The sequence below is a fragment of the Balaenoptera musculus genome, chromosome 8 (assembly GCF_009873245.2).
Source record: "Balaenoptera musculus isolate JJ_BM4_2016_0621 chromosome 8, mBalMus1.pri.v3, whole genome shotgun sequence".
Taxonomy (NCBI): domain Eukaryota; kingdom Metazoa; phylum Chordata; class Mammalia; order Artiodactyla; family Balaenopteridae; genus Balaenoptera; species Balaenoptera musculus.
The window spans coordinates 93238956-93256089 of record NC_045792.1 but is presented as its reverse complement, the minus strand read 5'-3'; the positions used below and the strand labels follow the sequence as shown (position 1 = coordinate 93256089).

Sequence of the window (17134 nt, the reverse complement as noted above, 5' to 3'; positions counted from 1 at the left end):
TTTAAAGGTTTTAAGGGGAATTTTACTAAAATAAAGCAATTAAAATATACAAAACCACATGTAAAATGCATTACAAAGAAAGAGCCTTGCTACAAAGTAGCTGCAAAACAAAATGGATTCCCAACTTCAGTGTCCTTATTTGCATGATGGTGAGAGGCTATCAAAGTTAAATGAGCAAACATATATCAAGTTCTCATCCAACACCTGGCACATAACATGGAATCAATAAACACGAGCTGTAAACCCTGCCTAAAGCTGGTCATGGAGGTTTCTTCACAGAAGTAGGGTCCCTGGGTCTCCCCTTTGCAAAGCTGTGACTCCTTTGGATCTCTTCCAAACTCAAAGCTATTTTGCAGAGGAAGGATGACTGTGAAGCCCTAAATTTAGCATATGACCAAGCAAGCCCAGCTCTTTGCAACAGGTTTTCTTGGAAAGCTTAGCCATCACTCAGGCTTCTCTAAGGGAGGAACAGAGCTTAATTACCATCTGACACTTCACGCTATTTCAAATGTAAGGACTTAGCAACACATTTCTCAATAAAAATGAAGACATCTAGCATATGCTAGTGGAACCCCATTCAAACTGGAACACAGCTGGGGCTAGAGGACACAGCCTCTTCCTCCAAGGGCAAGGGTGGGGGCTGACATCTCATAATCACTTTCTAACATGCCCAAGTCCCTCATACATCCATTCTCCTAGTAAGAACAAAAAACACCAGAGGATGGATGGGGTCTCGCTGCATGAAAGTCCACTGATTTGGGCTGTGAGAGCATAAAGCTTTAGGAAGGCATTCCCGGGAATATCCTAGCAACTCCATCCGCCCCCTCAGAACAGCAGGCAATTGAGTTAGTGATGGTGACTCAAGCAGATTTTTTAATCCTGATGTAAAGGAACCACACAACCCTGGAGAGGGAAATAAAAAGGGAATCGAGTGGAAAAGGCCTCCACCACCAGATGACTCATGCTTGACCGTGTGACTCGCCTGGCACATTACTCTGTCACTAAGACATGGAGGAGAGGTTCATTAGTCACTTTAATGAATTTTTCAAAGTAAGGATTCTCCCTATAAATAATCATGAGCTCTGTTGCTCTAGTGTTTGTGTGTGAGCTTATGACTCACCTTTCTACCATGCCAGGCAGTACCAACCATGTCATCTGCAAAAGAGAAAAAGAAAACATCAGTGAGGATGCAGGCTACAGAGAGAGTGGAGAGAACTCACCCACACAAACAGGGAGGGAATCACGAAACCACTCGCCACTTCTACAGACAGCAGTTATTTGATATACTCTGTATAATTTGCCTGTGGCAAGCGTGCTAAAAAGGAATCAGATGAAATTACTGGAGATAATACTGTAAATACTCTCAGTGAACTTGGCTAAAATTAGTCTTGCCTGAAATGTAATACTGACATGCAGATCTTCAAATAATTAAGGCTTTATGGTGAAATCTATGTCTCCCAAAATACATTCTCAGAAAAGGACATATGTTATCACAAGAAATATCCTGCCTACCAAACTTACTTAAGCTTTTTAATCTCAAGAGATCAAATAACCTTTTCCTATCAAAAAAGCCTTTAGAAGAATGCCATAAAGTGACATGTTGGCAAGTATTAGGTCTATCTTCACATTTATTTCTCTTGTTGCTCAAGCTAACTGTGAGTAAAACGCATCCTTAAAGAAAGTTAAAGTTATCTGTCATCTCAAATAACCAACAATGAAAAAAAGGACACCAGCATTTTAATTTTTTTATTTTTATTTTTGGCCGCACTGCACGGCATGCAGGATCTTAGCTCCTGGACTAGGGATAGAACCCACACCCCCTGCAGTGGAAACATGGAGTCTTAACCACTGGACCGCCAGAAAATTCCATGGACACCCACATTTTTAAAGGACTTCATAGTTGTTGACTAAATACATATACTATGACGAGAGAAAGTACTTCTAAACTCTGTTTTAAGATACTATTAACTAAGAAAAGTTAAGACATCCACTGGCTTAGTCAAGGTCACGTCATAGTTAAGTACTGAGGTTGGAGTATGAACTCTGGACTCCTGAATATCATCAGTTCTCTAAGAAACAAATGCTGTTTTGTTACAGAAAAGTTTGCATGCATGCCAACCATAGGAATTTTAAGCTTTCTATCTTGAATAATGTCTTAATTAAAACAGCATTCTGACGAGCAGAGAATGTTTTCCTAGAAACATTTTGAAGAAAGAAAACGCATCCAGACTTTACCAACGTAGAATCTGCTCTGGAGTACTCCCAACCCAGATATCAACCTTGGGGCCGTTGCATACGTTTCTCCAGGAAGAACACGAATTCAAACTGACACTGCATCATAAAAGGTAGACTAACACACTGCCAACTTCTAAACAGACAAAGTGGTATCTTCAAAGCCTAGGGGAATCATTTCAACAAAGTATCTAGATTTGGTCAAATCTTCCAGATGAAAAAAGGAGAGACCGTAAGAAAGAGTTTGGCCTGAAGCATCCCCTTTCTCCCTCCTTCTTACATATAAGTCTGCGCTTGCGTTTTTTGGGGTTTTTTTGTTTGTTTTTGCCTGTGCCACACTGCACGCGGGATCTTAGGTCCCCAACCAGGGATGGAACCCGTGCCCCCTGCAGTGGAATCGCGAAGTCTTAAGCATTGGACCGCCAGGGAAGTCCCTCTATGCTTCTCATATTAAACTCATCTTCATAGAAGGATGGGGCAAAGAATGCCAACTGTCCCTCAACATTCATTCTTTCCTTAATATAACAACTGAATTTTCAGTTGGATATGCCGGCCATAAAAACTGTACTTTCTGCATTCTCTCTCACAGTGCATGTGGCCCTATAACTATGTTCTATCTGATAAGATGACAAGTAACACATGCAATTTCTTGGTCATGCCCTTAAAGGAGGAAAAAAATACATGTCCTCCTCTGTGCCTGTTCCTCCTCTTGATGGCTAGAAAGTAGATGTGATGGAAGGAGCGAAAGAGCCATCCTAGACCCCAAGGTGAAACCATGTGCTAATGGTGGCAGAGCAGTGAGATAAAAAGAGGCAGGATCTCTAATGATTGTGGAGCTCTTATGCCAAACATTGCTTACCCACGTAGCCTTTTATCTGACAGAGAAATAAATTTCTATTTTATTTAAGCCATTACTAAACCTCTGCTACAGCAGCCAAACCAATATTCTAACTGACATAACTGACCTTGTGAATTGTTAAAGACCAACCAGTGTTAACATTTTATGACTTAACAGAGAAACAATCCCCAAAGCAAACTCAATCAGAAATTATGCTGACAGCCCAAATGGCTTCAATATTTTATAGTTTGTTAAAACACGACCCTATTTCTTCCCTCTTCTAGGTCTGCTTGACTCAAGTCAGAATGTGCCCGCTCAGCCTCAGACCAAACGGTATGGAACTGGGCTTCCCTGGTGGCACAGTGGTTAAGAATCCACCTGCCAATTCAGGGGACACAGGTTCAAGCCCTGGTCCGGGAAGATCCCGCATGCCATGGAGCAACTAAGCCTGTGCGCCACAACTACTGAGCCCACGAGCCACAACTACTGAAGCCTGCGCGCCTAGAGCCCGTGCTCCGCAACAAGAGAAGCCACCACAATGAGAAGCCTGGCACCGCAACTAGAGAAAGCCTGCGCACAGCAACGAAGACCGAACGCAGCCAAAAATAAAAAACAAAAAACAACACCCCCCCCAAAAAAACTGTATGGAACCAAGTCAAAGAAAAAGCTGAAAAGGCTGAGTTCAAAGTTTATCCTTTCAACGCAGTCAGCTCTTCTCTTTTCAGATTAAATAACAACTCTTCAAATCGGCTTACATGTTTCCTAAGATTTATGTTTTTACAGGAGTATAGGAATCGCTCCACATGTAGCAATAGCTGCTGAATGTTTAAGGCAATGTGGTATGTACTCAGGCCAAAGAGCTAATCCTAGCCCTTCCACTCCTAGCCATGTGACCTCGAGTTTGTTTCTTATCCTCCTCTGAAGTCCTCTTATCCTTTATGTATTAAATGAAGAAGGCATCTACATCACAGCTTATTATATTCTGAATTTCATATAAGGTGATGTACATAACGGACCTAGCACAGAGCGCACCACGGAGTAAGCCCCTGAAAGAGAATTATGTCCCTTATTGCCAGCGTGCACTCTTCTTTCAGGACACAGCACCACTAAGTATCTAGGCCTCCCTTAACTATGTTGTGCCCAACACAGTTGAGAGCCAAAAACAGTGACACATTTTGAGGTCATCCAATTCAACTCACCACACAGAAATTTCTGGACAGTTCCAGCAATATTTTAAAGTGCCTCAATTGGGAGCTTCTTAGGGTAAAAGAACTGTTCTAAAATTAGAGTACCATGATGATTTCAAGATTGTGTAAATTTACTAAAAACCATTCAACTATACGCTTAAAATGGATGAATTTTATAGAGTATATAAACTATCCCTCGATAAAGCTTTTTTTTTTGAAGAAAATCTCAATAAGCATATGGATAAGAATTAAAGAACTGGAATCACAAAGTACATTTGATGTTACTTTATCAGACACAGGAAATAAAAGAGCTCTCAAAATGCTCTATGCATATCAACTCATGGCCTGGAGCAATGCGAAGTAATAAACAGGCATTCTTCCATTCAGTAGAAGACATGTTAGTTACTTGAATCAGGGTTGGGTGATGGGAGCTCACGACTGAGCAGGAGAACAGATATTTATATAAATAAATCATTACACGACAATGCTATGAGTGGGACAACAGGAGTAAGGACAGAGGGCACCAACGCTTAGGAGAGGGACTAGTTACGACTGGGGAAACAGGTAGAGCTTCACAGATTACGGTTCAGTTAAGTTCTGAAAGAATAAGTAAGAGTTCACTAGGCAGAAAAAAAATTCTAATCAAGGGAATAGAATGCAAAAATGCAAACAGCTGCAGGAAATTACAATATGCTATTAGAATTAATGCATTTAAAAAAACTTTTTGTTGAATGGATGAAATATACAAAGAAGTAAAAATATGTGCATCCTATTATATACGTCATGCAGTGTGCATATCATACGTCACGGACAGCTTCCCATGCTAGTATTACAAGCAGATGTACATCAGGCATGGTAACAGTTGTGGAGGATTTTCTTTGTAAGGATAGATTATATGCATTCTTAGCTGTATCTGAAAACATTTTTTTATTTAGTACATTTCATCAGGGGACCATAATGCTTACCTAATGTATTATAATGAGGTCTCCAAGCATTTTGTGAAAAGAAGCTATTATGCAGTTCCCCGAAGTCCGGAGATCACTAGAAACAGGATGAGGAAGGAGAAGACTGACAATAAAAATGTTCTCACCTAGGGGTAGGTGTGTGTGTGTGTGTGTGTGTGTGTGTGTGCTTGTGCATGTGTATGCATGTGCGCACGCACAAGCGCATTTGCAGTAAGGAAATGAGACTTGTTAAGTGCAAAGTAGCTAAGTAGAGTTGACAGGGGTAGCCACTAACTGTTCAGCTTTCCTACACAAAAGGAGAGAAGGGATGGGATTTGTAGGCACTGATCAATCTGGAGAACTACCAGGAAAGTCTACAAGATCTGCTGATGGATTCCTTTATTCTGACCAGGGATCTCAGTACCATTTGAATATTTAATAAGCAGTCGTGCAGAGTTTTAAAGTTTAACTCAGGTTTTCCCCCAAGATGTACATTTACACATTACATATTATGTACACATAAATACAGTCCAATAAGAAATATCACCTTAAGCTGGGATATTAAGGAAATACAAATGCACACATTGGGAGCTGTTTTTTCCTTACACTGCGCATGTCATATATTAAATGTCTCCTTTCTGAATGGCAAAGATTATACAGGAAATGATCAGAGACAAAATAAAACCCCATAAGATATAATCTGACTTAAAAAATTATATCAACAGCATGCTAAACATTAAATCAGTCTTGATGGTCATCAGTGTGTGGACATCTTCAAAATATAGTCTTTTTTCTCCCCATTTCATTGAGATATAATTGACATATAACTTTTTATTAGTTTAAGGTATATAACATAACGATATATGTATATATTGTGAAACGATTACCACAATAAGTTTAGTTAACATCAAAAATATGGAACACCTCACAAATCTGCACGTCATCCTTGTACAGGGCCATGCTGATCTTCTCTGTATCGTTCCAATTCTAGTATATGTGCTGCTGAAGTGAGAACTAAAATATATTCTTTATACAGGTGAATTAAAACTCAAGAAGTTTTAATAACTTAACCCAAAGGAAGAAGCAGTGTTTTCAGTACCTGGCTATTAAAGGGCCAGAAACACTTGGTGGAATGCTCAATGACCAAATGATTCATCAGCAAAAACAGAAATCCACTCATGAAAAAGTTATATTCTTTTGCATTGTTCATTGGTTTCTCCTCTTAAATTCTGACTCTACATTATTTCTCCTTGCCATAAAATAGACCATCTTCTCGGATCTATCAAATATAGCAACACTGAAAAGCCTAAGAAGCGTTAACCTGAAATCTGCCAGCTTTTATAAAATTGGTTAATGCCTTTATTTATACTTAAATTATCTTTCCTTCTACTCAGAATACATGTCATAATAAATTCAATTTCAAGCCTTCTTTATCTGGGTATGTGTATACAAGTAACTCAATATTCTGTGTATAAGTAGAGAGGCTTCACTACGTTAACATCAAATTAAATTCTCTTTAACATCAAGTTTTACATAGGATATTTAAATTAAGCTATTAGTATTCTCATTTTACTTTATATGCATCGATTGGTATCTTGATATCTGGTTATTTATAACACACACCAAGTGTTTCTGTGAAATCTCACTATCTATCTGAACTCCATCTCACAGCTTACAGGCTGTTTCTGGAGTTAACTCAATATGCTTATTTTAGGCCATCTGCAGGTGATAATTGCTGTACTAGGAAAATGTTTGTTCCTCTTAAGATACCGCTAAAATAAGGTTACCATACCTTGTAAGTTCAGTGGTTGAGAATATTAGAAAAATAGTAGTAAACATGACTTCTATACTTGTTTTCTCCTATGTTGAGGCTGTTTCCAAAAGTATACAGCAAACAATTTGAATTTAATTCTTTCCTAAGAAGTAGATAAAAGTCCTGTAATAGTACCTCTACAACAATGGGAGCTTTAAGTTCTTGCAGAAGAAAAAAAACAAATGTTTCCTCTATATATAAACTTTTTAGTGACGGTTTCATCAATCCTTACCACAAAAAAGTCCTAGATGTCTAAAATCAAAGGGAGAAACGTCACTATATGTTATCTCATACCAAGATATCACATCACTTTGTATGCAAGCTGGCCATAGAGTATACACATATACAAAGATAAATGAGTCTTCACCGACAATAGCTCAATATACAATTTCTCTTGGGGACACCACATATTCTACTCAAGAGTGAAATATTTACTGGTATTTATTGCCACAAGTACGTATATCCTGGTTGGGAAACAAATAAGAGGCTGATTTACTTCATACAAAATCAAAATCAGTATTATTAGATCATTCAGTTGAGATAACCTGACTCAAAAATGCATTGGCTTGATGAATTGGGAGATTGGGATTGACCTATATACACTAATATGTATAAAATGGATAACTAATAAGAACCTGCTGTATAAAAAAATAAATAAAATTTTTTTAAAATGCATTGGCTGGCCTAGAAAATCCTTGAAGACATTATACTAAAATGTATCCATCATAGTATTCTGAAATATTTCTCATATTTTTGGCAACTGTTTGCATTGCTTTTGTAATTAGAAGAGCACCCACAATCAGTATCATTTCTAAAAGAAACTAACATGAATAAATTTTTTTTCTTTTCATTTCTCTGGCATCAGTAATCAAGAGTTTGTAGAAGGAACCTTATTTTATACTCAAAAGCCAATCCGAGTTTCCCACTTTTTAGTTTGGTATGAAAACTGGTAACACAAGCAAATTATGCAAATTACACAATTATTTCACAAGCAAATAATTTCTTTTTACAAGCAAATTATTTTTTTTTAAGATTTATTTTTTCAAATATTATAGGTGTACAATTGACCAAAACAATGTAAGTATAATCTAAACGTTGATAGTTATTACAATAAAAGTACAATTTTATGAGGAATACATTTTTTTTCTTTTTTTATATCATGTAACCTCTGGCGTTTGGTCATTTTTTGGAGAGAACAGTATAGAGAAAACACTGTTGTATAGTGCTCAAAAGATAACTAAAAACCCAAGTGAAACGATTAAAATTCAAGATACTTTAGTAAAATAAGAAAACAAATACTGACACCTGTATCACCATTATATATAAATAGGAAGTGTAACAACTTGCTCTAGAATCTGGGCAAAGCCCCAGGAATCCAAGCTATTAGTACAAATAATTAGGACACCACAAATAGCCACTTTGTCCACTTCTGCCCTGCCCTCTATCCCAGAGAAACCTGCTTGGAGTAAACAGGATCTGAATTCAAGCAACTGAAAAATGAACCCACACAAATTAGAAGGAAGCAGATGCAAATGCCTTAAGCAAATTTTCAACTGGAATCATTAGCAGTAATTTTTAAAATCACAGTATAATAGCGAAAAGAATTACGTAAAGTAACAACGATGTTACACAATGCCTGTTTTGGAGAAATGAGGTGGTAACTCCACTGAAGTCACACTAGAATGACACAGCACACATTTCCTTTGACAAACGGTATAATTTGAGCTCTGTGGTACCAAAAATACAACTTAATTAGAAATTCTTAGAATCTCACCTGTATGGCTAACAGAATACTTACTGTGCAGGGGGTGAAAAGCTTAATGAGATAAAGTTTTTAGAGTGCTTTGAGATCTCTGAGCATTGTTTGGTTTTCTTCTCTATTAATGTTTAGGTCTTTGTGGAAGTTATGAGCCCTCCTTGCCATTTCCCCTCACCCCATATTACTTAACCTGAAATTCAGCCCCACGCCATAAAAAACTTTTCCTTTTATAATAAATTCTGGTTTGATTTTGTTAAAATAATTACCAAAAGAAAAAGAAAAGAACTTTCCAGAACAGAGAACTGAATGCCAATTAATTATAATGAAACTAAAGCCATAATTTATAAACTCTAAACAAAAAGAAAAAGAACACACATACCATCACATACTGTTTTTCTAAGTTTAGCATTTTATAAAATGCTAAGAGTTTCTATTACTTACGTTTTCCCCAAATAAGCTGACTTCTCCAAAAGTGACAGGTTTAGGTAGGAGAAAATAATTCCTAAAGTTCTCAAAGAGATTTTTACATTTTCACCCATTTATAAGGCATTTCTCCTATAAACTAGCTTTACTTGGAGCTGGAAAGAACCTTAGAACCAATCTCCAACTACTCCCTCAGTTTTTAAGATGAAAACTATGGAAAGAGTGGTTGTCATGTAGTTTGACAAACCCATCATTTTATGGTTGTGCCTGAAGCAGCCCATTCCTATGAGACTCTAAGGGCTAAATGTGCCCCCAAATTTGGAAATTTTTAAGAGCTTAATGATAGCTGCTTTCAAGTGGATTAAAAGACTCTAAATATTAACTTGGAATGTCTTCGTTCTGAAAAGCCCTGGGTGGGGGCAGTGGTGAGGGTCATACTCTCCTTCCTACAGTTTATAAATTTCCTACTGTTGTTAACTTGAACTCTTGGGGCAGAGTCGGGGGGATAAATTCTCAGCATAATCCCTAAATTAAATACAACTAGACTGCTGAACAGAGATTCTTCTGACGGATTTCCAAATTAATACAGGGCTCCCCCTACTGGTACTAGGTCACATGCCAGAGGCAAATCCATGTAAGAAAAAGTAAACAAGCGCTTCTCCTGTGCTTTTTCATCCATCTGTCCATCCATCCAAACATTTATTATTATTGTCTATCCCATGGGCAGGGCATAGCATTATGGCTAAGTGACGTACAATGAATACATAGTGGTATTATGAGAAAAAAAACCTGACTTTTCAAAAGCATGCAAAGGGCCTCATACTCTAAGTGATTTGATTTCAGATAATCATAGGGATGGAAGAGATTGATTTAGTCAAAGCCATTCAAATTCTTCAACTCAACCAAGCAAGCAATGATTCAGTTTGAGTAGACTGAATACTTGGAGTTACTGAACAGGGGAACAGGAACTCAAATGTCTAAAAGGTCCAGGTGGGTAACATAAATGAGTGCAGTAAGTCAGACTAGTGGGGACTGTGGTAATCTGGAGAGTGCAGGCCTAATTACTCAGCATGCTCAGCTGGTACTCAGCTCTAATCACTTGTTGCCATGCAGCAGTTCAGGTCTATGTTACCCTAGTCTTAGATTTTTCCCAAGAGAAGCTAGAAATTTGGGTGCGAAATGTCCCAATTTGAAAACACAGCTGGAGCCAACTAAAATATGCTGGTAGGCACATCCAGCCCACAGACAATTGATTTGCAACCTCTGGCCTAGAATCAGAAGGGAACTCACCTTTTATCACTGGGGATAAAAAGTGAGTTGATCTGCAAAATACTTAGGAGTTTGAACTAACTGGCCTTGATTAGATGTGTGTGTGCGCGCATGTGCCTGTGTGTGATGTCACGCGTCCCTTCTCCATGCTAAACATCTCTAGTTCTTTCAACCACGCCTAATAAGACATGGTTTCAAGTTTCCACTTTGGCTGATTATCAGACGAAGGAAGAACTAAATTCTGATCCCCTGCTTAATACTCCTCCTCCCCATTCCCAATTAAAACAAACAAAACTCAGTGGTACTTCACTGTAAGTGGAAATTGTTAATAAATTTTTTCCTTGGGTCACACCTCCACCCACCTCCTTCTCTGCTCTAAGAAAGGTAATAAAGAAGGTTGGGGGCTTCCCTGGTGGCGCAGTGGTTGAGAATCTGCCTGCCAATGCAGGGGACACGGGTTCGAGCCCTGGTCTGGGAAGATCCCACATGCCACGGAGCAACTGGGCCCGTGAGCCACAATTACTGAGCCTGCGCGTCTGGAGCCTGTGCTCCGCAACAAGAGAGGCCGCGACGGTGAGAGGCCCGCGCACCGCGATGAAGAGTGGTCCCCACTTGCCACAACTAGAGAAAGCCCTCGCACAGAAACGAAGACTCAACACAGTCATAAATAAATAAATAAAATAACGTGAATTTCTTTAAAAAAAAGAAAAAAAAAAAAAAAAAAAAAAAAAGAAGGTTGGGACATCCCCTCTATTTGTCAGAATGATAGTCTGGAAATCTCCTAAGGGATCCAGGTGTAGGCAGGGCCACTCCCTATCGTCCACTGTATTCACCAAGCCCAGTTGCAGCTTCAGGGCCCAGTACCTTCAGAAGGCTTATTAGGTAAACTGTGGGAAGTGCAGGTAATATGGTTTGGGCCATGTTCATTTGAAAAGGAGTGAAGAGTCTACGGTGTCTTGAGGTCCTAAAACTGTCATTAAAGGAATCAAAGAAAGTCAGGCCTAGAGAAGGAAGGCAACACCGAACGTGGCAGATGTTAAAACAAGTGATCTCAAAACAGTAACAAACAATGCAAAGAAGATCTGCTTCAGAACTTGTCTTTGGATTGGTGCTCAGTGTGCTACCTGTTTCAAAGTGGACTTGTGTATACCTGTCTCTGGAGTTGTGGCACGTTCCCCATTTTCCATGATTTCTCTAGTAATAACCCATAGCAATACAACAATTTCATTTGCAAACTCTCCGTATTCTGAGATGGAAACCCCTTCCAGGCATAAAACTGGAACTACTGTAGAAGGGTGTAGTTCAATAACTGGAGGTTTAATTATCTCTAAACTCCATCATTTCTGGTCTAAAGGTCATTGTTCCTGAGGAGAAATAAGCCTTACCTTAGATTTTAGTCACAGAACATCTGAAATCACAAGGAAAAAAGCCCTGGCTAGGAGGACCTTTCTTCCAGGTGAAGGCTGATCTACCTGCCATATCAGTCACCTATGTACAATTTCCACACCACTGCTCTCCTCACCTTGGCACGTTCCTGCTCTGCAGGGAATAAGAACAAGACTAAATTTAACCCTGAAGGTATTAAGAGCAAAACTGTAAAGCAAGCAACAAGGCTTCTAAATACCCCTTGGGTTACCTCAACTAACCTGGTAAAGGGAAAGCCCAGTTAAGCAAGTCACTGAGAGAGAAGAAAGGAATAATCCTAAATTATTGGATAAGATGAAAAGTGAAATAATCAGATGGAACTGGAGAGACAAAGGCCTGGGAGAGCTAATCTGGACTCTTTAATTGAACATCAGGGGTCTACAGTCACAACTATTCTTATTAATATTTCTTCCTCAATATTCTGGGGACCACTCATCGCCACTTCATCTGCTGATGACCTGTAATTCCCTCGGTCAGGATATTTCACTTCTATTATTCCTCTATTGGAATGGGGGACTGATACAATTTTTATCATCTGACCTATTGATACAGGATGGGAACACATGGACCAAGCACTAATCCTGGACCTGAAGGAAGGTCAAGCCAGGTCATTCAATACTCATGAGGCAGCACAGGCTTCCAACTAGATGCTGGGCCCTACCCAGGAAATATCTCCAAATTAGGGGCACAAACCCAAGGTCACAAGGGCAAGCTGACTTTTCCAATCTTTCCTGGCACACTTCTCAGATGGCCAGCCCCTATCATGTGGTTTGGTGAGGAGATAAAACTTGGACCAATATTGACGGTGAGAAGAGGTTGTTCTCTTTCTCATATAAGCCTTTTTCGATGCATTTATTAAGGCATTAGGCTGCAGACATCCATGCCCTGGTTCCCCACATATCCAGCCACCAGAAAACCTTGTAAGATTCTAGAGCCAGACTAATTTTCATCTTCTTTTAAGTTACCCCAGGGCTCCAAACAGCCACTGATACTGAAAATGTAGCCCTGACCCTGCAACATAACACAGTCAACTAAAGGACAATAGGCACAATTCATCAAAATATACTATAGGGCAAATCACAGCAGCACGAAAGAACACTAAACCTGGGAGCGACAGACACAGAACTCCATCAAGGTGAATGTCCCTTCTCAGTACAAGATCAACACACGTACCATAAAATACACATTGCCGGGCCACTCTGCCACTAGAACTGTCTTTCTAAAATGTACACCAGATCACACCTTGTTTCTACTTTAAGGCTCTCTGCCCTCTTGAGCACAGCACTCAAGGATCTGCACAATCATGTCCTAATTTACTTTTCTGGTCACTGCACACCACTCACCTCCTGCTGTTTGATCAAACCATATCCACACCTGAACGGTCACTAGTCCACTGTGTGACACAGATGATAATGACCCGGATCCTGCCTATAGTACAGTGAAGACTAACTGGCTGTCCTCCAGATGTTACTAATTCCATGATGAATAAATCAAGAATTTTGAATTGTTTTTCCACTAAAAGTACCTATCACAAAGGGACAGGAAAATGCATATTTACATGAAAGATAAATTAAAGGATGATTGTTTGGCTTAACGAAAAAGTGTTTTAAATAGCAAACTCCCTTAGTGCTTTGTAAATGGGATGTGACTTGCAAAAAGAGGTTCACATGTAAAAATTTTAAGCGTATATCCAGCTCTTCTGCTGGTGATACTTCCCATCAGTATGGCTCACAATATGATAGGGCACGATGTTTAATAAGTTGGCATTTGTCTCTAACTCATTTCGTGGGAAAAAGTGTCCATGCCCATGGGAAAAAAGAAAGTGGAAGAGGAAGAATAAAGAGGTGGGAGAAGCATTTTATAATTTGTCAAGATACTAGGACTGGTGCCTCATTATTATTTCATCATTATTTTAAAGAAAACGGAAAGATCCTCTCCAGTGCTGTGGAACTGGTGGTGCTTCATCCACATCTCCCGCCACTGTACTACTCATCGTTAAGCAGGGCCATGAGGTGACCACCACCAGCACACGCTGATCTGTGCTCAGATGCTGCTTGAAGGATGCGGTGTGTGACTGCAGAGCACAGCAAGCTGACTGGTTCTCACAGATCAAGGTCAGGACCTTGGCCTTTTATCACTACTATTCTGTAGACTGCCAGCCCAACATGCATGTTTTGGGAGACAGAGGAAGCCAGGGTTTTAGAGTGTAAGGGTATACAAACACGGAAGTACTGACAAGCAGGAGATCTCAGGTGAAGATACTAACGTATCTAGAGTAAAAACTTTGCACAGTTTATCTGATAGAGGAATTAAAATTATCAGGAGACTAATTTGGAGCTAGCATTAACAATGCTATAGGATGGACCTAGAATCTGTCATACAGAGTGAAGTAAGTTCAGAAAGAGAAAAACAATTACCGGATGCTAACGCACATATATGGAATCTAAAAAAATGGTACTGATGAACCTAGTGGCAGGGCAGGAATAAAGACACAGATGTAGAGAACAGACTTGAGGACACGGCAGGGGAACGGGAAGCTGGCACAAAGTGAGAGAGTAGCACTGACATAGATACACAACCAAATGTAAAATAGATGGCTCGTGGGAAGCTGCTGCATAGCACAGGGAGATCAACTCGATGCTTTGTGAGCACCTAGAGGGGTGGGATAGGCAGGGTGGGAGGGAGATGCAAGAGGGAGGGGATATGGGGATATATGTATACATATAGCTGATTCACTTTGTTGTACAGCAGAAATTAACACAACATTGTAAAGCAATTATACTCCAATAAAGATATTTTTTAAAACCCCACAATTCTATAAAATACAATTTAAACACTGTAAAATATTTTTCATGATTAACTCATTACAATATATTATGAAACACATGTACATAATAAAACGCTCATTATTTTTTAACTCTCATTATTTTTAAGCATTTGGACAAACGTATTAGAAAAGATTATCAAAACAATAGTACAAATCAGTCATTTCAAAATGCAAAACCATAAAACAAACTATAGACTAGAAGTGATATTAATTTTGATCAAAAAATTTGCTTGCTATGGGACTTCCCTGGTGGTCCAGTGGTAAAGAATCTGCCTTCCAATGCAGCGGATGCGGGTTCCATCTCTGGTCTGGGAACTAAGATCCCACGTGCCGCGGGACAACTCAGCCCGCGTGCCACAACGAGAGAGCTGGCAGGCTGCAGACTACAGAACCCACACGTTCTGGAACCTGTGAGCCACAGCTAGAGAGAAGCCTGCGCACTGCAACAGAGCCCACGTGCCGCTACAAAAAGATCCCACATGCCGCTACAAAAAGATCCCACATGCCAAAACGAAGACCCGATGCAGCCAAAAAAAAAAAATAATAATAATTTGCTTGTTAAAAAAGTAACAGTTGCACATGTTTACTAAAAATCTTTATCACCTCTGAGTTTAACAAAGTAATAGAAACATTTTTTAGAGGCTTTAGTATGATCTGGGCACTTTTCTAAACAGGTTTACACATATTACCTTCTTTAATTCCCAAAACAACTCTGTGAGGTAAAGAGAATTATCATCCTCAATTTATAGATGAAAAACTGAAGCACAGAGGGTAAGTAATTCACTCAAGGCCACATAACTAGTAAATGATAGAGTTATTTAATTAACTTGAAACCTCATACAGATTATTGAAGAATGATTACATAGTATGCCAAGGGAAATACCTTTAAAACTATACAGATACATGCACATTAACCACGTTTTTTGTTTGTTTGTTTTTAAAATTTCTTTATTTTTTGGCTGCATTGGGTTTTTGTTGCTGGACACAGGCTTTCTCTAGTTGCGGCGAGCGGGGGCTACTCTTCGTTGTGGTGTGCAGGCTTCTCGTTGTGGTGGCTTCTCTTGTTGCAGGGCACGAGCTCTAGGAGCGCGGGCTTCAGTAGTTGTGGCACGCAGGCTCAGTAGTTGTGGCTCGCGGGCTCTAGAGCGCAGGCTCAGTAGTTGTGGCACACGGGCTTAGTTGCTCCGCGGCATGTGGGATCTTCCCGGACCAGGGCTCGAACTGTGTCCCCTGCATTGGCAGGCAGATTCTTAACCACTGCACCACCAGGGAAATCCCCTTAACCACATTTTTAAAAGCATTAATTTTCTGCATGTGGGTCTTGATCCAAAGCTACTCACAGATGCACTTGTTTGTATTGATAGTTTGCCTCACACTGAATCTTACTTGAGAAAAAATCTTGGTTAATAACAACAACGAAAGAGATACAGCGATTATTTGTTTTATAAAATCATTTGTCATATTACAATATGATTCATTAGAGGTGCCTTTAGGTAGCAAGCTACCAAATGTTACACAGTGTGCATGCATCGACAATGTAGCTTTCTTTTCGGTAGAGCTGGTTTACCTGAATCAACCATATTGCTAAAGGCTGAAATTATAAAGACTGAATTAACTACATACTTTAAAAGCAACATATATGTTACACAGGGAGAAGCACAGCCATATACGAAAAGCTGATCAAGGCATAAGATTTTAGGGTCCTTGAACTTGAAATCAACCATGTAAGGGTTATGATTTCTCAGGAAATGAAGACCCAAGGAGAACTTTTCTTTTAAATATCACAATAGAAAAAAGGATCAAGACTATGCCATAAAGTAAAAATTAATAATTACGTTCTTATTTATATTTATCTGGTCACTTCAAATAGTTTTGAGCTAAATGTTTTTTTGGTTTTCTTAAATTAGTATATAAGAGTTAATGAAAATAATTAGGCTTTTCCATCAGTATGTTCAAATTTAAACTACCCCACATTACGTATGGAAATTCTGCCTCAGACGATATTTTCTTCTGGTCTGGTATGTATAATCAAGGTATGATATCTCACTGTAGTTACTGTTAAAAGGGGAAATGGGAATTCCCTGGCAGTCCAGTGGTTAGGACGCCGTACTTCCACTGCAGGGGTTTGATCCCTGGTCAGGGAACTAAGATCCTGCATGTCGCACAGTGTGGCCAAAAAAAAAAAAAGAAGGGGAAATGGTGTTCAGATGCTCATACTTCCTAGCTATTCGTCCTTTTATCATATATTAGCTGTGGTGTCTTTTGTTGGCATATACGAGTGACATGGCTATAATGAACACCTAGCAACTAGAAATGAGAGTAGTTTTCATGTGTGGCTAATAAAAATAACTCTCATTACTCTATGGTCCCACACTGCCCATACAATGCTTTCCCACAACATTTAGCTCATCACCTTA

The 17134-nt window shown here is 39.3% G+C and overlaps 1 protein-coding gene and 1 non-coding gene across 2 annotated transcripts in view; both read right to left on the bottom strand.

Moving 5' to 3' along the window:
* HSD17B12 (hydroxysteroid 17-beta dehydrogenase 12) overlaps nt 1-17134 on the bottom strand; it is a 173980-nt gene that overhangs the window by 22945 nt on the left and 133901 nt on the right. The window contains exon 7 of the mRNA XM_036862379.1: nt 1121-1155. Within this exon, the coding sequence (XP_036718274.1) occupies nt 1121-1155 (35 nt within the window). The remainder of the gene's footprint in view (nt 1-1120; nt 1156-17134) is intronic.
* On the bottom strand, nt 6111-6216 carry LOC118900329. The gene has a single exon (XR_005021108.1). It is a non-coding gene; the product is annotated as a U6 spliceosomal RNA (small nuclear RNA).